Raw genomic sequence first — 24870 nt, 5'->3', positions numbered from 1 at the left:
CCGGCCGCGGCCCCCCGGCCCACGCCCGGCTCCAGGAGAGAAAGGCCCCGCCCTATCTGTTGAAGCCGCGACACCGCCTCCTCCCGCCCCGCCGAGCCTCCATCCAATAGCGAGCGAGGATGGGTGGGACACGGCAGCTGTCGTGAGGGGGTTCTGGCCAATGGGGAAGTGTGCCGGGCCTGATGGGCGGGGCGTCAGGGCCTTGTCACGCTCGGGTCCGTGTGAAAACGGGGGTTCCGAGTGCAAAGCAAAGTTTTTTTGTAAACCGTCTGCAAAGGCGGGGGGGCGAAGAAGGCGCCCGAGACCGGGCCGAGTGCAGCTGCCGTGGTCGCCGCCTTTTTAGCTCCCCCGGCGTCGGCTCTTCGACCTGAGCCACAGCGGAGGCGACCAGTGGATGGAAGACCTGCGCTGAGAGCCCGCAGATGCTTGGAGCCTTCGCAGCGTGGAGCTGCCCGTCGCCCGCTTGCTCCTGCTGGGGCTCTTGGTGCCCGGGCTCCGGGAATCCCAGCTCCCCGTCGCCGCCTCCGCCGCCCGGCTGCGGGTGTGAGGGCTGCTGGAGCTGAGCCGGGCCTCCGCGCCGGCTCCGAAGACCGACGCCTGAGGAGCTGCGCGCCGCCGCCCCGCGGGGGACGCCCACAGGCGCGGGAGCTCGGCGGCTTGACCCGGGGCTCGCCCCCGTCCGGTCCCTTCTGCGGTGTCTCGAAGGCCCCTCACTGGTGTCCTGAGCGGTCCGGCTCGGGTGGTGAGAGCCCCGCGCCGCCCTCCCGCGAGGAGGGGTTGCAGACTGACCCTCAGTGCCTCGCCGCTACCGCCTCCTGAGTGTCCGCGCCGCGCTCGGCGGGCCCCCAAGGCGCAGCCATGGGGTGCTGGGGTCGGAACCGGGGCCGGCTGCTGTGCATGCTGATGCTGACCTTCATGTTCATGGTGGTGGAGGTGGTGGTGAGCCGGGTGACCGCGTCGTTGGCGATGCTCTCCGATTCCTTCCACATGCTGTCGGACGTGTTGGCGCTGGTGGTGGCGCTGGTGGCCGAGCGCTTCGCCCGGAGGACCCACGCCACCCAGAAGAACACATTCGGCTGGATCCGGGCCGAAGTGATGGGGGCTCTGGTGAACGCCATCTTCCTGACTGGCCTCTGCTTCGCCATCCTGCTGGAGGCCATCGAGCGCTTCATCGAGCCGCACGAGATGCAGCAGCCGCTGGTGGTCCTCGCGGTCGGCGTGGCGGGGCTGGTGGTCAACGTGCTTGGGCTCTGTCTCTTCCACCATCACAGCGGCTTCGGCAACGACTCCGGCCACGGCCACTCGCACGGGGGCCACGGCCACAGCCACGGCTTCCCCAAGGGGGTCCGCGGCAAGAGCAACCGTCCCGGGTACAGCGACAACAACGTGAGCCCCGGCGAACAGAGACCTGACCAGGAGGAGACCAACACCCTGGTGACCAATAGTAGCAACTCCAACGGACTGAAACTGGACGCGACAGGTGAGGAGAGGAAGAAGCCGCCGCAGGTGGTTGGGTTTGGGGAGCCCAGACCCTAGCCGGGCCCCGGGCGGGATGGCCCGCACGCCCCCTGGTGCCGGAGCGGACCTGCGCTGCGCCGCCGCCTTCCCGCTCCCTCCAGGTCCCGCCCCCGCCGCGGAAGGCGTGCAAATAGGACCCCGGTGTTAGGAGCCCCGCGGGTCCGGGACACATCGCGGGTGGAGGTGGGGACTGTGCTGCTGAGAGTGGGAGCAGGGTCAGGGGGTGTCCGTCGGCGCGCTGCAGTCTGTAACCGCACTTGGCTGTCTTTACTGGCTTTTAGAGAGAGACTGTCTGATTTGGGGTTTTACCAGGTAGAAAATGCTTCCTAACTCAATTTCCTGGCCCTGTTGGGAAGTGGAGAGAATCCTCCATTCGTCTTTAGTTGTTGGCTTTTTAAAACCCAAGTGGTTCTTACGTCTTTTAAACAAGTTTCTCGATATTGTAATCAGAGCTATCTTATAGGCTTTACTTTCCTGAGCTCAACACCCGGGTCGAAGATTTCTTTTATGAACAATATATGTTTCAGTTAATTGTCTAAAATCTAAACTTAATCCTGAAAATCCTAGATTGAGGACCTGTTTAAGCATGATAAACATTTCACTTAGGACTTTTCATAATCATACTAAAACAAAAGTGATGTTATATTTTTAATGAGTGCTGTTCATTCTAATTGTAAGTGCTCTTGAAGGAAATTTGGAAATGTTGAGAGAAAGGAGAAGGGAAAAGGAATCAATTGATGCCCTACTACCCAAGTCCAGTGACCTTAACAGTTTGGTGTATTTCCTTCCAATTTTTTTTCCATTTATGTTTATTCACCCAGTTGAATGATACTACTTAAAGTTTTCCCTTTTTTTTCAAGATGCAGGGTATTATGTTTATGAAATTCAAGTTGTATATTGAAATGTTTAACAATAAATTAATTTCTTCTCACTCCTACTCTGCAGGGTGTTATTCCAAAGAAAATTAAGCTGCTCTGGTGTGTATATTTCCTTTAACAGATCAGTAAGTTCGGTTTAAGAGTAGTAAGGTGGATAGTGATCATTTAGTTTCAACTTTTCCTGAAGTCTCTGTTAAGTTTGTATTGTTGATTTGTCAGTTTCTAAACCCCCTCTACCAAGAGTCTAATAAAAATTTAAGCGTTAACCTTAATACCTTAATGACAAAGATTGACTAGAGCTCTGTCAAATCAAGCCTTTGTATTATAGGTATCTATTGTTGCATTTAGTTTGGGGGGATAGCATTCAATTTTATGTTTTCTTTTTGGAACATGCCAAAAAGTATAGGAGAATGTTCACAGGACCCCACCCCCACAGAAAAAGATGAGCTTTTTTTTTAGAGTGAGAGAGGTAGGATGGTAGTTAGGAGAATGGGGGAACTATATCATCTTAATGACTTAATTTAGTCCCAGCCATTATGTCCTTGCTTGTTCTCAGCATGTCAGTTTATATTAAATTGCCCAGAGCATGTTTTAAAATTATGTTTTATAAAAATTCTTCACATCCTTACTAAAATGGAATGAGGCAACGATGTTTATATAAACAAGTGTATTTGATAGAATTTGCATTTCTTTGCAGATCCAGAAAAGTTGAGAAATGATGCGATAGAAGTACAAGTGAATGGGAATCTTATCAGAGAAGATGACCATGTGGAATTGGAAGATGATGATAAGGCTGAACAACTTAACATGCGTGGAGTTTTTCTGCATGTCTTTGGAGATGCTTTGGGTTCAGTGATTGTAGTAGTAAATGCCTTGCTCTTTTACTATTCTTGGAAAGGTTGTCCTAAAGGGGAGTTCTGTGTGAACCCATGTACCCCTGACCCCTGCAAAGCATTTGTAGAAGTAATTAATGGTACTCGTGCAACAGTTCATGAGGCTGGTCCTTGCTGGGTGCTTTATTTAGATCCAACTCTATGTATTGTAATGGTTTGTATACTTCTTTACACAACGTATCCATTACTTAAGGAATCTGCTCTTATTCTTCTACAAACTGTTCCTAAACAAATTGATATCAGAAATTTGATAAAAGAACTTCGAAATGTTGAAGGAGTTGAGGAAGTTCATGAATTACATGTTTGGCAACTTGCTGGAAGCAGAATCATTGCCACTGCTCACATAAAATGTGAAGACCCAGCATCATACATGCAGGTGGCTAAAATCATTAAAGACGTTTTTCATAATCACGGAATTCACGCTACTACCATTCAGCCCGAATTTGCTAGTGTAGGCTCTAAATCAGGTGTAGTCCCGTGTGAACTTGCCTGCAGAACTCAGTGTGCTTTGAAGCAATGTTGTGGGACACGGCCACAAGCAATTCCTGGAAAGGATGCAGAAAAGGCCCCGACAGTTAGCATTTCTTGTTCAGAACTTAGTGACAATCTAGAGAAGCCCAGGAGGACTAAAGGTGAAAACATGCCTGCTGTTGTGATAGGTATTAAAAAAACGCCAAACAACCAACCTGAATCATCTTTGTAAGTCTTGAAAAAGATGTGATATTTGACTTTTGCTTTAAACTGCAAGGGGAAAAAGACTCCATTGAAATTCTAAGTTTGCCAAGTAGTGTAATTGAAGTCCTTGTCTGGTCACACAGTTTAATTCTATTTTTGTAAGAACATAAGGGGACTGCTTAACAGAGTTCTATATTACAAGTTTGTGATTCTTAGTGCAGAGTACAGCTATGCTGTAACAATTTTGGAAAGCCGGTTTTAACACTATGTTACATTTTTGTTTAAAGTAAGTATAAACCTTATATAACATAATGACATTTGATTTCCAGTTTTTCCATGGGTAAAAAATTAATTAGGGGGATAAATAAATTAAAATTGTTACTGGAATTTCTCTGCTTTTCTTTCCCCCCAGTGTTATACTTTGTTTATTAGAATTTTAACTCTTAGAATTTAAAATTCACCAACAACTTTGTTTTAGGTAATATTTACTTGCCCTTTGAGGTCACTACATAGCATAAATGACAGCATATTTTAAGAGTGACTTGTAGATATTATTAGGGAAAGTCACTTTTTCACATGGGGTATATAGAATACTAACGTTCAGTTTCTATCTTGCATTCCATATTGCTGAGTATTATTCTAATAGTGAAATAAATTGAACTACAGTTTATACATGATAGGGCATATGGGAAGTAAGAGCGTGGAAGAAAGTTTACCAAATTAAATATTTAGATTATTGTAAATTAATATTCAGACTGCATTTCTAAATTATCCTGAGAATTTAAACCTGTTTTCTCTAACCAAAGTTAATCTAAAACATGAATATGTTTCTTTGAGAGATTGGCATCAGAAACAGTGAGCTGAAAGTTTACTTACAAAATATATACAGTAAATATTTTTAAGGACATTAAACTAATAATTACATGTTAAATGCAAGCTTATTAATGAAATCTTTTAAATTGTGGATGTTTTTAAAAATTTTATAGAGTTAAAGTCCTTTCATAGTGATCAATTATGAATGGATTTAAATGCAGCTTTTCAAACACAACCAGCAATGCTTGTGATTTGTCAAGAGCCACTGACTTGGGAGAAGGAAAAAATCTTAAGGTTAATGCAGTTTGGACATTAAATTCTTAAAAAGCAAAATTAGTTAAGACAAAATTAATGAGATTCTATAAGTTATCTTGTCTTGACATTGCTCATATCTTCCAATAGTGGCTTATTTTTTCAAAGGGCCACAATATCTACACCGGAAGTTGTTCTTGGCTATTTTATTGTTATGGATCTCAAATTCATACACAAATGTTATTTAAGGATATTTAAGTTATATTTTTCTTGATAGAGGTTATGCTTTGTGAAGAAACTGTAGATTTTTGTCCTCAAAAGGATGAATGTTAATACCAGTTATCATGTATAGCTCTATTTTTCTAGAAACAAGGTATCCTGACTACTTCAGTGACTTTTATAGCTGACTACTTTTGGAATGGCTACCCTTGGAGATTTGAAATAATTCATTGTTTAATGGGTCTTAAGATGAAAGCTCTGGCCTTTGACAATTAACTTTTTAAAGGGATGATCTTTTGTGGTAGATGATGTGTTTTTTCCCTAGTGCAAGCCCATTGCTGGCAGTGGGCCTATTTAAGAACAGCTGGTTTTTCCAATGAGAATGAGGTAATTTTAGGAACATAGTTTGTTAGTTCACATTTACTATAATGGGCCAAAACCATAACCTGCCAATTTGCAGTACATCTTGATCTTTTAATACTCTTATCTGATATTGTGTAATTCAATTCCTTAAACTAGTATTTATTTTGAATTTTGCAAAAATTTTTTTGAAATATGAAATCAGGGGATCTCATATGGGCAAATAGAAAACTTTGAATTATACTGTATCATGTACATTCCTAATTTAACACTTTAAACTACAAAATTTTAAGATCTCAAAACTGTATAGAAACATTTCGGTAGTGATACAATAAGAAAACTGGTAAAATAGTGGGATTTTCTTTACAAATGCTCTATTGGGTCTATAAAAAGTTGTATAATGTATAAGACATCAACTGAATGAGGATTTTTTAAATGGTGTGTATAAGCAGGGGACAAGGGCTTTTTTTTTTTTTTTAAAGTGCTTTGAAGGTAAGGGCCTTTAGATTTCAGTTATTTCACTTTTCATAATTTTCAAGTAGCTTATATGTAACAAAGTGGTACCATAGGATTCTCTTTTTTCAAAGGACTTTGTCATAATAGCAAAATCAGTGGGCACTGACTCACCTTTTGAGTTTTAGCAGAGAATTATTTATTTCTTTACAATGCACTTTCTAACCCATTTTTAGCTATATTAGCATTATCTTTTTAAAAAATGCTTTTATATTTAAATATTGTGGGATTTAAGTGTCTTTTCCAAAATAGCTTATTCCTTCCTGAAAGAAAATGAGAGAAATACCCTGCATTATTAGGAGACTTAAACCCAATATTTAAATATGCTGTTTTATAACACTGCATCAGTTTTAGGAGGTGCATCTCTCCTGCTGGCTCTTTTATATTTGAGCAAGACCAGTGTATTTAGAATATGTGTTTAGCAACCTGTCTGTTGTCTTGGTTTAGTGAGAAGGAGGTGCTGCATGTGCCTGAATTAAAACCAACTCAGAAATTTTTCCAAGCCAAATGCAGCCTTAGTGATGAGAGATTTAATTCTCCATTGTCACCTTTTAGTTTATATGATTTTTTAATTAGCTTTTTTTTTTCTTTTTGAAGGCTATCCACGTCGTAAAAGTATGGACTAGAACCTATAAAAAAAAGGTCAAAAAACTAAAAAATTTTGCCGTATGTATGTTAATGTTTTAGAAAATGATGTTTGACTAACTAAGGTATGTCATTTGAATAGGAAAAATTTCCATCAAGAGCACCTTTGGAAAATCACTATAGGTAGAAGACTATGTTAACACGTTTATATATTGTTAACATCTTCAGTTAATATTGAACTTTTGAAAGGTTTGAGGGAAAAGGCCTATGGAACTTAATGTGAAGTATTTAGGAGGCTAACTGGTATGGAGTTGAAGATTTTTACTGTTTATTAGCAGATATCATTTGAATGATATAAACGTCATTTACCTGCTGTCTTAAGATGTTCAGATACATAAATATGGAGAATAATTCTACAATATAGAAATATTTATTTTAATCGAGTTTCAGTCCTAAAACAGTGTTAAAACTCTTGGGAAGGTGGCGGGGTTTTTTTGTTTGTCGTTTTTTAAATTGAAACTGTCAAATACAGTGTTTGACCATCTGAAATGGAAATTGTAATAGCACTATTTTGATGTAACTCTACCAATACTATGTGGCAATGCTATTTTGTTTTACTAACAAGCTCTGGAATATTTAGCAGTCATTTTCACTGGCACAAGAGCTTTTTGTATGTCACCCAGTTTAAACTTTAAAACCAAAAATTTTATGGTCCAGTGTCTTTGACAAAAAGATGCTGAAGGGAATGTAACATACAATTAATATGTAGTTATATATAAAAAGACACAAATTGCCATGTTATGGTTCTGCCTTGAAAACAGCACAATGAAGTGTATCAGTGTATTCTGTGATTCTTTATGAAACTTCCATGTTGTGTTGTTTTGTGTCTGCCATAGCCTGTCCTTTGGGCCAGGTGTGGCACAGTTAAATGCAACTATCATCTCATTAAAAGCAGATGCACATAACATGTCTTTAGTGCTGCAACATTTTACCTAACATTTTGTATGTTTTATGACTGTACGTTGTTTCCAAAGCTGTTCCTACCTCACCATGAGGCTTTATGGATTGTTATGTATTATAAATGTTCTTTATGAGACAGACTACTGTGTTTCTTCTCATTTATTAAAAGTTAAGTAGAAAAATAAACTAATTTTTAAGTATTTACTTCATTTTGTGCATATGGCCTCCCCTCCTAGGCTGGGTTATATAGAAGAAAGTTCGACTTCAGATAAGGAAAGGAAATTTCAGCTTAACATAAATTATGTAGTAATAGGTTAACCTTTTGGTACTTGCTATTTATTATTTGTAAGCATAGTTACTAACAAGGATTATTAAATATTTTACAATTATATAATCGAACTATTAACCCAAGAATACATTAGTACGTTACTTCAGTTACATGAGTTCAGGAGTATCGTGTCTCGTAAAGAATTTCTTTTAAGAACTCGTACTTCTGACTGGGAGATAAATAGTTGAAAAATCAATTGACAAATGGCAGTAGACACTTAGAATTGGTAAATACAGTAGATAATCCAAAGAAGGGATAAAAATCTTCGGAAAGGATGCAGATAGGTTAAAATTGAAAGGAGAGGCAGGAATTGAGAGGAAAAGGGCATGGAATAGTATAGAGGGTTGAGGGTCCAGAGGTAGAAGGAGATTGTAAAAGATTTAAAAAGCGCCACGTCAGCTTGTTTGAATTCGGTTTTACAGGAATGGAGGAAGCCAATAACTTTCGAGAGGAAGAGGCACTGATTTGGAATAGGAAGCAGACAAAGTGAGACAGGAGGACTAATGAGTTTGCGAGGTATTCAATGCTAAGGGGGTAAACTAGTTCCCAAATGGACATGCCTACATTACACATACCACTTTTCTATTCCATACATTGTTTTCCTACTTCAGCACTTCTAAAATCAGAATGCAAAGGTAGAATCTGGTATCTTATTACTGTTGGCCAATTTATCTGGATGTGTTTTTACTGTTAAGAGGTTCAGAGAAGAATACTCAGGCAACATGGTTTTTCAAGTATTTGTCAATTCTCTGAAACAATTTCAGGTACTATACGTTGCACATCTGGATGAGAGCTATTGCTTTTGAACCAGATGAAAACAAAGTGACGATGTTTAATTTTAAAGATATTTCATAGTTCTGAGCCTTCAAAATTGACCATTTTTGCCTCCACCCCCAGCAGCTGTCACTTTTATAGACCACCCCTGACAACTGATTTTTTTACTTTAAACTAGAAACCGTACTTCGAAATTTGAATTTTGATCTTTTTCTGGGCTAGCGATGTGCAGTATTGTGATGCTGGGCAGCAGCAGCAAGCTGCAGCTCCCAGTCAGCCACATGGTCACGAGGGTAAACAACCGATACTCTACAGTGTAGTATTACATGCATTTTTAACTTAGAATATTTCCAACTTACAATGGGTTTATGAGGACGTAACGTCATAGTAAATGGGAGAGCATCTGTATAGCTTTTTTTCTTTTAAATCAAGTAATTTATGACACTTGCATCTGCTTATTTAGAAATGTGTTTCCCTTTCAAATTGTAAACTGAGGTCAGGGCTGTCATCTCTAGGATCTAGCACAGAGACTAGCACAGCATAGTCATTCAAAGGTTTCAATGAATATTGAATGGCAGGAGTAGAAGAAGTTATAGTACTAATACTATTAACAGCTAAAATATACTGAGTGTATATTTCCAGGCACATACATTTTCATCTAATCCTTACAAACCATTAGGCATATTAAATTCCCATTTTATAGACTAACAGATATTAAGCACCTTACCCAAAGTCATCTAGCTCGTAGGTGATGGAGCCCGAACTGGCATTCAGCAAGAGATCTAGGACACAGCAAGTAGCTTGCTTTCCCGTCACTTTGAACCATCGACAACCCTCATAAGTAAACTTAAAATGAATTCTTTTTAATTTTCATCCAATGAGCAGCAATAGATAGGCAAAAGAAATTAGGAAAATAAGTTTTAAAACATTTGATATTTATTTAAAAAATCTGAGTAGTCACCAGATGACAAGTCAGAACTTTTTTACCTAAGTTAGACTTTCTTATGTTACAGTTTAGTGTCGTTTTATTTTTAATTACATGGAGGAAAGGAATAACAATCGTTTTTAGAATTTAGGGCCTCTCAGTTTTAAATCGGTCTTGTGGACAAGTGCCAGTCTTTACAAATGTAGTGTTTTCACCTAAGCTACCGTATAGTATTGTTTGAGGTATTAACGGCTTCTACTGGATCACAAAAAACTGGGGCTTAAATATCTTTTTATGCTGAAAACAGTGGGTCTTTTGGGAAATGAGAAGCCGAGGTAATTGAAGTAAATGTGGATGAAGAAACAGCGAGAGAACCATCCGCTTTCCAATGGGGGTGCTATTAGCATTTGGGTGAAACAATTTATCATAGGACAGAACTGTCCTGTGCCTTGAGTTTAGTAACCCTGGTCTCTTTCCATACAAATGCCTATAACTACTCCCCTCCCCCACCCATCGTCAGGACACCCCAACTGTTTCAAATGTTCCCTAGGGAGGCAGAATGGCCCTATGGGAAACCACAAAAGGCTAACCCACTGGGTACCCCTCCAGTCTCTCCCATCTGATCCAAATGCTACATCTAGTCTCCTCCTTTTACATAGATTGGTAACAGATCCTTCGTGTTTTGTTCGAATGACAGTTTAATCCTTAAGTGCAGGAACCATGCTTCCATGCCTGCAGAGTCAAATAGAAAGTCTGAAGGTTTGTTCTCTGAGGCTCGTAACTAATGATAGGACCAGGTAGACAGGAGTCTTGCTGATAGGTTAAGATTGTTCTAAGCAAAAAAGCAGTGCAGGTGGAATCATCTGAGTTGGTTATGGAAACCCTTGGCTCTCTCTTCTGAAGTACTAAGTAAAAATGGGTTTCTGGCAGTATAAAAAGGGCTCAAAACCAGTACTTTTTATTAAAATACAAAATTGAATATTCAAATAAAAATTTAGAAGGATTGACCCTAATTTTTCTTTCTAAGGGTAAATATGTCAAAGATAATGTTGGACAAAATTTATCAGGACTTTTTATAGCCTGGAACAAGAGTGACAGTCAATGACAGTGCCCTGGAGTCTTGCATCAAATTTTAGATTCTTCTGGAAAGTGATAGTGATGAGGCAGTCTTTGTTGGTACAGTTATTGAGTCTTGAGTTTGAATATATTATTAAAAACCAATGAGCCGAAAAAGTTATATAGCTTACTATGATGGAATAATGACCCCCCTGAAAGATGTTCAATTCCTGACTCCTAGAATATGTTGCCTTACGAGGGGGCTTTGAGAGTGTAATTATGTTAGGGATGTCGAGATGGGGGGTTAACTTACATAATCTGAATGGGCTCAGTAGAATCATCAGTGTCATTACAGGAAGAGGCAGGAGGGTCAGAGCTGGAGAGAAGATGTGGACGACAGAAGTAGGGACTGTGATTAGAGAAAGAGAGTCGAAGATGCTACACTGTTAGCTTTGAAGATGGAGGAAGAGGCCAGAGGCCAAGGAATTCAGACATCCCCTAGTAGCTGGAAAAGTCAAAGGAACAAATAAAACACAACGAGAAACTTCATCCCTGGATGGCGCACTGGATGGCATCACTGGATGGCATGAAGCTCTGAGGAGGAGGGCAAGGCTGTTTGGCCATGGGTCTTTGGGCAATAAATAAACCTTGGGAAACTTGAAAAAAAAAAAAAAGTTAAAGAAACCGATTCTCTCCTATGGCCTCCGGAACGAACACAGCTCAGCTGACACCAGTATTTATTCCATAAGACCCATTTTGGACTTCTAACCTCCAGAACTGTAAGGTAATACTTTTTTTAAAGCCACTAAGTTTGTGGTAATTTGTTACGGCAGCAATAAGAAACTAATATACATATATTAATGCATACATATAACACACACTAAATTTTTATATTTATCATTCCAAAACCTTTACTCTCATTGAAGTTAAATTACAGAATAACTTGCAAATAAAAATTTCATCAGAAAAGGGCTAGACACTATAAATGGTGGAATACCTTTTTATTTTATGCTTGTGCAATAATTTATATCGGATAAGGTAACGAAGCCTTGATCTGCGGTTTTAAGGTAAGGAGATGCTAAGGTTGGGTATGTGAAATACGATAAGGAGTTTTCTCTAACCAGACATGTGCTCTGAGTTTGTATGTTGAGATTTCAAGCTTAAGAGATAAATAATTCCTTAAAAAATTTTGTGGGAGTCCAGACATCTTCATGCGTTACAGTGAGACCCAACCTTGTGTGGACTGGAGGTGCCATCTCGAAAACCCCTGAGGCCTCCCGAGGTTACCAGGGACGCTCGCCGGACCGGGCTTCATTGTCTCCTTACGTTCCCTCCATTTGTCCTCCTGCCCACGCCTGCTTTCCTCCTCTTCTCTCTCCTCTCTCTAACCTGTTCTTTCCCATCCCCACCCCTTATTAGGCATAAGACCTTGGCAGGTTGGATACCTCTTGGAGTCTCGGTTTTCAGATCTGTGAGATGGGGATAATGCATCTTTTATAGGGTCCTTGTGAGGATTACATGAGACAAAAACTAAGATTTGCCACATTCTGTGTTCTGGTACTGAGCTCAATGTTTCAGGCCATGTAATCCTTACAAATACTCCATGAACTTAACGCTGTTATTATCTCCAACTTAGAGAGGAGGACAGTGTGAGAGATTTCTATAAATCTTGTATAGGAACCAAAACTGAACCCACCTCTGTCTAAGCAGAGTCTGTGTTCTTTTAAAAAAAAAAAAAAATTTTTTAAATTGAATCACAGTTGACCTACAATGTTAGATTAGTCTCAGGTATACAACATAGTTATTCAGGGTCTGCACTCTTAACTATAACATCAGCTCCGCAGAGTACACTAGCACAGTCTCTGCTCTCTGGGGGCTCCTCAAATTCAGCAGTGTGCAGAGTGGTCAGCTCTGGACTCAGACAGCCTGGCTTCGAATCCCAGACTCACTGCCTGTGCAGCTTGCGTAAGACACTCAGACTTTCTGCTTTAATTGCCTCATCTGAAAAATGAGGCTAATAGTAACATTTAATAATAATAGGGTGTCAACATATGTAAAACATTTTGAACAATGCCTGCTCTTTAGTATGTACTCAATAAATATTAGCATTTTATTCCCTTTCTGTTTTGTACCTTTCCCCTTCTTTCTCTATGCTTCTCCTTTCTTTCTCTCTGCCATTAGTGGCCCTTAGTAAGACTTTGATTAATCCCATTCTTAACTCTTGAGCTTGCACTGTTCTCTTCAGTGAAACCTCAATTCTCTTTTTCAAAATCATTAGACTTTTTTTTTTCTTCACGTCACTTCTGTAACAAACACTACCTGCAGGAGACAGGTATATCTTGCGGACGAGCAGATGTTTACTTAATGATCTATTCTACGACTTACAGTTTTATGAGGGGAGGAGGAGAAATGTCAAAGCTGAAAACAAGAAAGACGATTCCAACACTTCGTGTAGGCTGAGGAGGGAACGAGTGTGGGTTTCCATCAGTGAAGGTGTTGGGTGTGAGCCGTCTGTCTGCCCTCTTGCTGCTGGGAGCCTGGTGGTGATTGCAGCCAAGGGCAGAGCTTGGATCAGCGTCTCTGAGGCGTGGGGGTTTTATGAGGAGTCCTTTTGAGGGGCAGTGGTATGGCACAGTGGAGAGAGTCCCAGATGTGATTTTCTACTGCACTGACCCAGCAGGTGTGGCCCCACCACCTGCAATTCCGGGGGGCAGATCCAAAGGTGGCAATGACACCCACTTTCTCCTCCTCTTCCTTTTAAAATCAATGGATAATATCATTTTCATTTTTTTTTTTTAAACTGTACTGTTTGAGAACCCCTGAGTTCTTAAAGTGAGCATACCTGGGTATGTCTGGTGAGCAGTCTCCTGAGTCAGCAGCTCAAGCATTTTTACTGAACACCACCAGCTACCGTGGGGGTTTTAACTGCCTTCAAGTATTAAATTGCATTTTCTCACTCTCAGTTATAACTTAGAGACAAGTCACATAAGGAACACCTATTTGAGATATAAGTTAATGAGCAGCAAAAAAATAATGATTTTGCAGGTTTGCTTCACTATCTGCTTATCACTGTATTACATTCACATGATAATAATTATCTTATAGGACATATAAATGTCTACACTCCCCCAAGATCCAATGTTCAAAAGAAAAAAGATGGTGTTGATTCCGTCCCATTTATTGGAAGTCAACACTGCTCTTGCCCATAGTATGGGATTTCTGGAGAAGGGCTCACAGAGAGCAACCTGAAACCTTCTCCCTGACCCCCTCATCTAAAGCAAAACACTAGCATTTTGTATAGATTGAAAAAAAACACCTGCTAAATTTGTTAAGTGTATAAATTAGGTCTTGAATACACTTTTTGTCTATTTTTGATGCTGGAACACACAGTCATATACCAACTTATATTTTAAAACTATATATGTGTACATGTAAATATATGGGTCTGCAAATATTTTTTCCTTGCTCAGATAAAAGTCAATGGGACAACTTCAGCCACTTTTTAACAGTGAAAAGTTGAATCGTGAGATCACATTTAAGAGGAGCTTATAGAACAATTTTGGTGATATATTGTTTTAAACTAAAACATCGTTTCCTTATAAATCACTTACTCTGTGCAAAAGTGACAAAGTCCTAGGAGCCGGTGCCAAATAAGACCTTGGTGGTGCTGGGGGTGATGAGATTTTCCTCAAATGTGAAAGGCTGTGGCAAGTCGCCAGGCTGGGAAGGGCGGAGATGCGGGTCGTCCCTTGGGTTCTTGGCCATCCCTGCTCTTTCTCAGCGGCAGGAGCAGTGCCTTGGCATCCTCGCCGGGAGGGGTCTGCTGAGGGCTCAGGTAGGAGGGCAGGTAAAGGGACGCTGTGGGCACCTATTCTCTTTCATGCATTTTACGTGTACAAACCCATTCTCCATCTGGTGCAGTGGTTAGGGCATGGGCTTTGGAAACGGACAGATGAGGGTTGGAGTCCTGTGACCTGTCGGTCTCTTGTCTGCATCACCCTAGTCACTTTGGTCTCTGCGGGACTGTTGTGAGAAATAATGCATTTGCCGTCCTCGCTTCGGGGCCTGGTATGAAATAAACGCTCAGGAAAACTGTTGGTCTTCACTACAATCCCGAGAGGCAAATAGTCTCCATTGACCAAGCACAAAATAAATCTTAGACTAAGTATGAATCCAGATTGTTATCTAGATTGATTATAAACTAGAATAAGTATTCATCTAGGCTAGGGCTTGATTCAAATCTAGGCCTCCAAAGCTTTTGATTTTTTCCCTTAATGAAACATTTGTGGGGGGTTTCCAGGATTTCACTGTTCTTCTCTGAAGCACTGATTAATTTTAGATATGAAGGCCATGAAAGCCTGGATGAATGAAAAAGATATTTGAGTAGAGAATGTTATTAAGGGGGATGAGGGAGCAACCCCTCAGGTTTCTGGGGGAAGAGCCTTTCAGGCAGAAGGAATAGCAGGGCAGTCTACGGGCCATGCCAGTCTGAACAAGCCCATCCTGTCCAATCTCGGAAGCTAAGCAGACTCAGGCCTGGTTAGTACTTGGATGGGAGACCACCTAGGAAGACCAGGTGCTGTAGGTATAAAAAAATAAATGAAATAAAAAATAAGGGATTGTAAACTGACAAAGTCCTTGCAATCTGTGAGGTCAACCAAGGATTGTCTCACCTAAAAATAAATAAAATAAAATAAAATAAAACAAAGAGGAATAGTAGGTCAGAGGTCCCTGAGGAGGGAGCTGAAAAGATCTTGGGGGTCAGAAATGGGTGTCCTTGCAGGGAAGTTCTGGGTTTCATCGACAAAATGAAAAGACAGCCTACCGAACGGGAAAAGATATTTGCAAGGGTTATATCTGATATGGACTCAATATCCAAAATATGTAAAAAAAAACCCATACAACTCAACATCGAGAACAAACAAACAAACCATCCAATTAAAAAGTGAGTAGAAGACCTGAACAGACATTCTCCTCAGAAGACATACAGATGGCCAACAGGTACATGAAAAGATGCTCGACATCGTAAATCATCAGGGAAATGCAAATCAAAATCACAGTGAAATACCACCTCACACCTGTCGAAATGGCTGTCATCAAAAAGACCACAAGTAACAAGTGTAGCTGAAGATGTGGTGAAAAGGGAACCCTGGTGCACGGTCGGTGGGATGGCAAACTGGTGCAGCCGCTATGGAAAACAGTGTGGAGAGTCTTCAACAAATTAAAACTAGAACCACCATATGACCCAGCAATTCCACTTCTGGGTCTCTGTCTGAAGAAATAGAAAGACAAATGCCATATGATTTCACTCATATGTGGGATGGAAAAAAAACAAACAAAAAATGAACAAAGAAAACAGAAACAGACTCATAGATACAGAGAACGAACTGATGGTTGAGAGCGAGGGCGGGGGGCGGGGAGAGGGGATGGATGAAAGCGGAAAGGGGAAAAAAAGTCAAAACCTCCAGTTACAAAAGAAAAGTCATAGGAATGGAATATACAGCATATGTAAAATAGTCGATATTATTATAACAATTGTATATAGTGAATGATAGCTACTAAACTTGTGATGATCACTTCATAAGGAATATAAATGTTGAACCACTATGTTGTACACCTGAAACGACACACTATTGTTTGTTAACTACGCTTTAAGAGAGAGAGAAAAAGAGACAGAGAGAGACAGAGAGACAGAGAGAGCCAGCTTTCTTCCCCAAAGCAGATTTTTCTAATGTTTAGATTTCCTTTTTAATCAGTCACCAGCCCTTGGTTGGGTCACTAAAGTTTGGGCTTAAAGCAACCCTGAGATATAGGGCTGGCTTAGTGGTGCTCTGATTCGTTGTGTAAGAGCAGTGACTGCCTTGGTGACTCAGCAGGGTTCTGTGCATGAAAGTCAACCCAGTGGGTGACAAGCTCTAGCCCTCAGGCCTCCCAGTTCCCAGGATCCTTCACAGGGTGAAGGAAGGGGACATTTCTCTGAGGCTGATCTTGATGTCTGGACTCCTGGAGCTTTATCCCAGAATTAGAGATCTTCCAGCTTGATTTAGCCTCTCTGGAAAAAAGGAGTCTGATGAATGCAATGGGTGAGAACATGGACTTTGGAACTGGAGAATTGGTTTAAATGAGGGCTCTGTCATTTACAAGTTATGTAACTGACCTGCAAAATGAGGACATTAGCACTTAGATCTTAGGAGACTGAGTTCAAGTACGGTGTTATAGGAAACATACCTAGCACCATGTTAGCACTTAGTAAAAGCTCAATAAATCACTACGATTATTTTTTACCCTCTTGAGCACTCCCATGCCAGCAGAACAGCCATCCCATTACTCTGTCCAATTCATGATCTTTATTCAAATATTGATAAATTGTGGTTCCTGTATATCCAGAATAACAACTGAAAATGGGCTGCATGATCTCCAGATGCACAGCAAACGTGCATTGGAGGACGTAGGCCGGGAGTGGGGGTGGAGCCACATCAGATAAACTCATCAGATTCAACAAACTTATGGTTACCTGCCCGTACCTTATAGAGAAGGGGTTGGATATCTTTCCCATTTGACCTTAGAATGTGGTTTTCTTGTGCAATTCCTAAGCTCATCATCTGCAGACGGATTCCGGTGAATGGAAACCTGTTCTGAATGTGGCAAGCGAGATCACTATTTCAAGAAAATCGGCATCATGTGTGTTTTAGGAATGTAGATTCACTATCTCCTAATCGTTTGGGTTGCTAATCCAGATTTCTCATATTCCGGTATGCGCATCTTTGTGTTTGTAGAATCATTTTTTCTCTATCCAATACTTCCGTGGCTATTCATGGAGTCATCAATTCAAAGGATTTTCATTAGAGTTTTACTTTTCCCCACATACATGGGGTTTGTAGCAGGTGGAGGGATGGTCATTGGCCAGGGATTAAATTTTTCTTGAAGAAACTCCACTTGAGGCAAGAGTGTTCACTGAGCGAGTGTTAGTCACAAGTAATTGAAGGCCTGCAGAGACGAAGAATTTGCACTCTGGCTGTGTGCCCCTCTGTCCGAAGGCACCTGTCTCTAGTCAGTGTGGCCAAAGCAATGTGCTCAACTCTGGGACTTTACTAAATAAACTAATTTTTAATTACACAATTTATACCCAGATACATTCTGCTAGTAAACAATTGAAATAATACTGATAAGGCTCAAGGAAGTTTCCCTCTATTTGTTTTCTACAAGGTTTTAAAAATGAATGAATTTTGAATTTATCAAATTCGTTTTTATCTATTGTTATGATCATAAATTTTGTCCTTTAATCACCATCCCCCTATGATCCTCAATTTGGTGTGTAGCATTCAAGACCTTTTTCTATATCTATATGAGTGTGTGTGTGTGTGTGTATACATACATATGTATTAATATCTATGTATATCTATATATGTAGAAATTAATATCAGTATTCAATCCATATATATAATTAATTATAAATAATACCTATACTAATTTATGCAGGATTTTCTATGGAGGGTGTTTTCCAACTGGATCATTTTGCAACTTGCTCTTTTATTCAACAATATGTAGTCCATTGAGATCTGCCTTTTTATTTGTAATTGATGGATGATGTTCCCTAGTGATGAGTTTATTTGGTCGGGCTCCTAGCAATGGATATTTAGGGCGGTCCAATAGCCATGTTTCCTTGTGGACATGGTTCTGCCTTTTCAGGAAGTTGATTTTAGGAAGTGTCAGGGGATTGATGCAATTTAAATTCATTAGGTATTGCCAAATTGCTCTTCAAACTGCCAATTTAAATTCCCACAAAGTGCATGAGAGTACTTGAAAACTTTTCATATTATTAAACTAAGATTTTTGTCAAAAGTTACGGTATCCAATTTTGTTTTGATTTGCATATATCTGAATAGTAGCAAAGTGGAGTAGATATATTTTCATGTCTTTATTGGCCATTGATATTTTCTCTTCAGTGAATTTCTTATTTAAATTCTTTCCATAACTTTCTCATTTGGGTTGGTTATCTCTTTTATATGCATTTGTAAGAGTTTTTAAAATAAATTCTTGAGAATAATTATTCGTTGCTCCTGGCCGTTGCTCAGTTTAACTTTGTTTATGGTATCTTTTAATACCCAGAGAATAGGCCATGTGAGGACACAGCGAGAAGATGGTCGTTTGCAGGCCAAGGAGAGAGACCTCAGGAGAAATCAAACCAAATTTAATACCAATGAATCTTCCAATCCCTGACCGCGGGATTCTATGTCATTCATTTTAATATTACCAAGAGTAATTACCAAATTTATGAAAGATTTCGTTCTAGAAATTTGTTTTGTTTTTGCTGATTTGTTTTTATAGTTAACATTTTATACACCTAAATATAGATACAACACAAAAATACATATATAAGTACATATACATGTATACATACACACATAGACATGTATATATTTTAGCTTACTACTTCTTGAAGCTCACTTATTCCTCATGGATTCATTTTTCTTCTTATTGGAATATATCTTTATTTCAGAGAGGTCTAATTTAGCTGGACAAAGAACTCTAGGTTCTATTGGTTCTATTATTTCCCCTGAACACCTTTCTTAGTCCTCACAAAAGCCCTTGAAGGAAAGCAGCGTAATCCCTATTTGAAAGATGCATCTGTAGAGGCTTGGGGAAGCTAAGTAGCTTGCTGACAGCCACACGGTTACCACAAGGCGAACTGGGATTCGAACCCAAGTCCTGCCTGTCCCAAGCTCAGATACTTAGGCGCTTTCCAAAATTCCAAGCTAACGTATGAAAGTCGATAGCAGGCACTCAATTGTTAGTGTCCTTCTGTTCCGTCTTCCTCTTCTTCTCGTTTCCAAATATAGGCAGACATTTGCTTCCCCATAAGTGAATCTATCAGCCAATAAATCAAGTTCACTGTATTTAGATTTTTATAAGTCGGAACTGGGAAAAGAGGAACATTTTTTGGATGAAGAAATAGTGGGAATGGTGGATGGACATGGCTACCGGGCTGGAAGAGGGAGCGGACAGAGAAGGCTCTCTGTCTGAATTGTTGAGTCTCTTGTTTGGCATGTGGTCTGTTGGGGGCTTCCTCCTATCTGGGTTCCTCTGTCACCGGTAGGCCTGAACTTGTAGGATGCCTGGCCTGAGATCGGCCTGGAACCGTGGTTGGTGACAGAGCAAACCTGGCTGCCCCTGGCTCAGCCTGACACTCTCCATGAGGTCCTGCACGCTCGTGAGGGGGTGTGTGTCTGGCAAGGCCACGGGAGCAGGGCCTTGGAGGTCAGCAGCTAGCGAGAATCCTGCAAGACAGCATGTGAGAAGGCAGGAAGGAATCCTGAACTCCTTAGCGCCTGGGGCTGGAACATTCTGCCTTGCTAGCTATGATTTCCCTTCCCCCTTCCTTGGCAAAGCTAAATGACTAGGTGCTTCCATGCAGCAAAGTCAAAGTTAATTTTGCTTCCCTCTGCAATGGAAGTCCAGCTGAGTTGGGAAGGGAGGGGCCCTTGAAAGGTATTTCCACCTTGGCTTGACTTATTAGGTTAGTAGAAATGAACTTTTTGTTCTTCTTGGTAGGTTATTAAAACCCTCAAGGAATGTGCAGAAGGCAAATTTAGTTTGAGGAGCCCAGTAGGCCAAGGAGACTCTGAATAAATAGTCTAGTTGTTTGGACAGCTGGAGGGTTGGTAAGAGGGACCTTTTGACTAAGGGTTGCCCCAGGGCCGAGCATCATGGCTGCGGGGAGCTCCATCCTGAGAGGGCCTGGAGGTGGTGTCTGCTCACCACTCGCCCCCAATGCCTTCCTGTGCCTAGCCGGCTCCTCACCTACTGTCTGGGGGACTGAGAAGCTCAGCTGGGCCCTTGCCCCTTGGACTTGATCTCCACTGAAATCCCTTCAGGTTGAGGAGTGCAGGAGGAAAAGAAGGGGTGAGACCCGGTGACAGGGAGGCGGGAGTATGCCACCTCCTGTTCTGATGCTCCCTGGAGCAGTGAGGCCTCAGCAGGTGAGGTTTGGAAGGAGGAGGCAGTGCTGCGACCTATCACTGGAAAGGGTTTGATTGAACAGCTGACGCAGAAGCACAGGACTGATTACCCATAATTACAGCCTCGTGTGGCGTTGTCTTATCAAAACGCAGGGCCCTCCTTAGTCCCAGAGCCCCGCCCCCTTAGAACTGGAAGAGGCCTCTCTAGAAAACAAACCTTCCAACCTCCCCACACTCAACCCTGCAAAGGCAAGAATTACCTTTCTAGAAGAGCTCAGGGAGCTTTTTGAGACACAATCACGACCATGTCAGCCTTCGTCTAGACCTTTAGCAAGACCTAAAAACCTGCTGGTCTGGCTCTTGCCCACCTCTTTCCCCATCAAACACCCATGACCTCCTCACCCAGTCATTAAATTAATGCAACACATAGCGCTGAATGCCTGCCACGTGCTGGGCCCTGGTTTAGGCATCTCAGATGCTCCCACGAACCAAGGAAAGTCCGTGCCCTCGTGATGTTTACACTAGAGTAGGGGGAGAGAAGTAAAATGTATAGCAAATTGGCTGGCAATAAATGTTAAGGAGAAAAACACACAGAGGAAGGGGGAAGGGGGTCCTGTTTTATAAGGAAAATCAACAATAGCCTCACAATGTGCCATTTGAGGAAAGGCCTAAAAGAAGGGAAGGGGCAAGTCAGACGTCTGGAGAAGGGCACTACAGAGAGACTGGCAAGTGCAAAGGTCTTGGGACAGGAACATGCTTTCTATGCTTAAGAACAACAAGGAGGCCAGTGTGGCCGCAACAGAATGGGGGTTGGAAGATGGGATCAAATAAGTACCAAGATGTTTGCACTTCAGCTTTCATTCTGAGTGAGATAAGAAATGATATGGTCTGACTTGTTTTAAATGGATCTTCTGATTGCTTTGTTGAGAACAAAATGAAGTAGGATTAGGGTGACTGGTTAATGATCCCAGAGAGGATGATGGTGGCTCGGACCCAATCCCAATGGTGAAGGTGGCAAACGGTGGCCGGGTTCCAGATGCACTTGGCAAAGTCGTCAGGACTGCCTGGCAGGTTGGATGTGGGTATGAGAGAAATGGAAGAGTCAGAGTTGACTCCAAGCTCTTGGTCCAAACAACTAGAAGGAGGGACCTGCCGCCTACAGAGATGGGAGACTACAGGAGAAGCGGGTTCTGGGGGCAAGATCAAGAACTTGGTGTTGGACCTGATAAGTTTGAGATGACTCTTAAACATTCCAGGGAAGGTGTCAAACAGACATTTGGGTGTTTGAGTCTGGATTTGGCTGGAGACATAAATTTAGAGTCCTCAGCTGTAGGAGGTATTTAAAGCCATGAGCCTGGTTGAGGATTGGCCTTATTTAAATTCATGACCGCCAACCTCAGTGGGTTCTCGAGGAGACAGAAGAGAGAAGTTCAAGGACGGAGCCCTTCAATACTTGGAGGTCAGGAAGAGGAGAAAGAGCCAGCAAATGACACAGAGAAGGAGCACCCAGTGCGGGGGAAGGAAAACCAGGAGCGGGTGGGGACCCGGAAGCCGGGGCATGAAAGCGCTTCAAGGAATGAATGATCAACTAGGTTAGACAGTCCCAAGGGACCCAGTGACATGGGAGCTGAGAATCAATTGTTTGGCAAGTAATAGGTCATCTCGAGGTGTGTTTCGTGGAGAGGGGAGAGGAAAGGGCTGATGGGGTCAAGAGAGGATGGGAACACATAATCTTGCTAACTACCCTGTACCTTGCTTTTTCCCATCTCCCTTACGTTCCCTTTTCAAATTCCAAATGTATAAAAGAAACTGCAAAACTGTCATCTCCAGAATATTTGAGATCTTGCCTCCTGGCATGTGGTCAGCTTGGCTCACATAAACTCTTGTAAGAAATCCTTACGGGTTTGGACGTTCTTACGTCAACACTCGCATGTTTGCTGCCTGGACCGGGGCAGTTCAAAGGCTGGGCTCAGCTGCGCCTGTCGACTAGCGTGCCTGATGGCAGGGCGGTGCCAAGGCCATCGGACTCCAAACACGGTAGCTCAGGGCTCCAGAAGTGAGTGTTCCAGGGAACAAAGCACCCGGCCCTTATAATCTAACCTCTGAAGTCGCCTATCGATACTTCCACTGGACTCTGTTGGCTGAAGCAGGCACGAGCCACCCAGATTCGAGGAGAGGCACATAGACTCTACTTCCCTGTGGGAGGAATTTCAAAAACTTGATGTTAGTCTTCTAAGTCAGACTCCTTCATGATATGTTTTTGGTTTTTTTCAGCACTCTTATCTCAGTTTGCATGTATTCGCTATGGTGACAACGTGAGTCAGGGTTTGCAAACTCAAATAAATGACCCTCACACCAGGCAGAGAAATGAAGCTGACCAGCGTGAGAGACAACAGGGCTAGTGAGCCAGAGATTGTTCACACTCTCCCAAGTCCGCAGCCATCTACCTCTTGGCACCGGCTAATTGTTGTCCCGAGGGAAAGCATGCTCAGTATTGCCAGAGCTTCGAATTTTTCAAGAAAGGTCCAGAACTAAGGATGTTCGTTTATGTAAAACTCTTCAATATTACAAAGGCTGTGCAGGCCAACCGCTTCACCCCCAGTGCCTGGTGCATAGTCGGCTCAATAAGTAATTGTGGAAGGAATGGAAAAGTATCCTTGAGGTCCTGTCACACTCGTAATGATTGCGGAATGTGAGTGGGGCTCACTCACCCCTTGGTCGGGGTTTCTGTAGGAGATGATGGGGTAAGACAAGGCAACTAGACTCCCTACGGCAGGCCTGGCATTGAGATGATCTACACAGCAGCTGAAAGGGCAGGTCACTCTGCCCTTACTTTGCTTTATTTTTCTTCTAAATGTTTAAAACAATCTGAGATATGTAACCGATTGGCCCTCCCATATGCCAGATTAGGTCTCATTTGTTTTGTTTGCTGTGTCCCCAGGCTCTAGAGAGATGCCTGCCATGGAAGGTGCTTGGATTCTTACTGAAGGAAGATAAGATGGGTTACAGGCGAGGTTCGGGGGGCCAAGCACCTTGTACTGGGTGCCAAGGTAAGTAAAAAAGCTGAGATTAACACACACACACACACACACACACACACACACACACACACACACACACACTTTGGTGTAACATTGTGCTACGGTCAACACTTTTGTTTAGATGTTCCTTGACGTACCCTAGAGCCATGTTTTTGAAAACACTTGTGCAATTTAAAAATGCACAAAATCAGTTTCCCAAAATCAGTTGCCATACACGATATTATAGGAAAGAAGGGGATTAAGAAATTTTGGTCATCCTTGGGAAACATCATGAGCTTCATGATTCCAGTCTATTTGAGGCAAAACTGCGAATATTTAGACATGTGATTTAAATGCGGAGCCTTGGGATAGGGAGAGTGAGCAGAGCTTTGACAGCCAGGCAGGGGTGGCGAAGACACGCTTGGCCTCCCTAACTTCGCCTAGAGGTTCACAGCAGCAGCAGACACTGCTCAGTTTTTCCTGTTTTTGTTTCACAGACATTCAGAAGTGTCACCCTTCTCCAGAAGGAACTCACCTCGCCCGGCTGGCTGGGAGGTCAGATGTTTTAATAGTGAAACAGAAGAATGGGGTGTGGTGCCAATAGGCACAGACGCAACGCAAAGGCGCCTCTTGAGACAATGGCTTCAATATGCAGCTGCTCCTAAGTGACCAGCCGCCCTCCCGCACTAATGTCAGAGATATTGGAGACTAGAGGTGGCGCCTATTGTGACATTATTGGCAAAAGAATGTGGATGAAAGGTGTGGGGAAAGCAAGCCCTACACAGAGAAACGCCCATTCCTCCAGTCTTTTTTTCTTTGGAACTGGGTTTTGACCCTAGAGTTCCCTGACCACCACCCCCCAATCCTTTTTCTCGCCATGGGTTTTGCTGAATAACCTTGTCTTTTTTCAACACCAGTTGATATTTCTCCGTAATAAATGTCACTCATTTCTCAGACAACAAGAAGTTAGAGCAATTTCTGAGGTCACCCCTCAAGCCACACACACTATCTCTTTGGTCTGTTTGCCATCCACATCAGAGTTCCTGCAGAACTCCTGGGCTGCAGCCCCTCATCTCGATGCTGTCCATTAAGAGGGGCCATGAGGCTGGCTTGCCACCTGTACCTTTAATAGTGCTTGGTAA

At 42.2% G+C, this 24870-nt stretch overlaps 1 protein-coding gene and 1 pseudogene across 1 annotated transcript; both read left to right on the top strand.

Annotated features, from left to right (window-relative positions):
• Positions 1 to 109: 109 nt before the first annotated feature.
• On the top strand, positions 110 to 7852 carry SLC30A1 (solute carrier family 30 member 1). The gene is made up of 2 exons (XM_006907701.3): positions 110 to 1480; positions 3094 to 7852. Exons 1-2 carry the CDS (start codon positions 859 to 861, stop codon positions 3990 to 3992), a joined length of 1521 nt encoding a protein of 506 aa, XP_006907763.1. The 5' UTR covers positions 110 to 858; the 3' UTR covers positions 3993 to 7852.
• Positions 7853 to 15218: 7366 nt separating this feature from the next.
• LOC112476516 lies at positions 15219 to 15337 on the top strand (annotated as a pseudogene).
• The last annotated feature ends 9533 nt before the right edge of the window (positions 15338 to 24870 follow it).

This window comes from Pteropus alecto, unplaced genomic scaffold (genome assembly GCF_000325575.1).
Source record: "Pteropus alecto unplaced genomic scaffold, ASM32557v1 scaffold101, whole genome shotgun sequence".
Lineage (NCBI taxonomy): Eukaryota > Metazoa > Chordata > Mammalia > Chiroptera > Pteropodidae > Pteropus > Pteropus alecto.
Note: the sequence above shows the minus strand (reverse complement) of the source record. Positions and strands in the feature narration are given on the sequence as shown.

Bases quoted from the DNA above. Each gene is read 5' to 3' on its own strand.
- SLC30A1 (XM_006907701.3), top strand. From the start codon at position 859: ATGGGGTGCTGGGGTCGGAACCGGGGCCGGCTGCTGTGCATGCTGATG. The intron at 1,481-3,093 runs GTGAGGAGAGGA...ATTTCTTTGCAG, and splicing joins ACTGAAACTGGACGCGACAG to ATCCAGAAAAGTTGAGAAAT.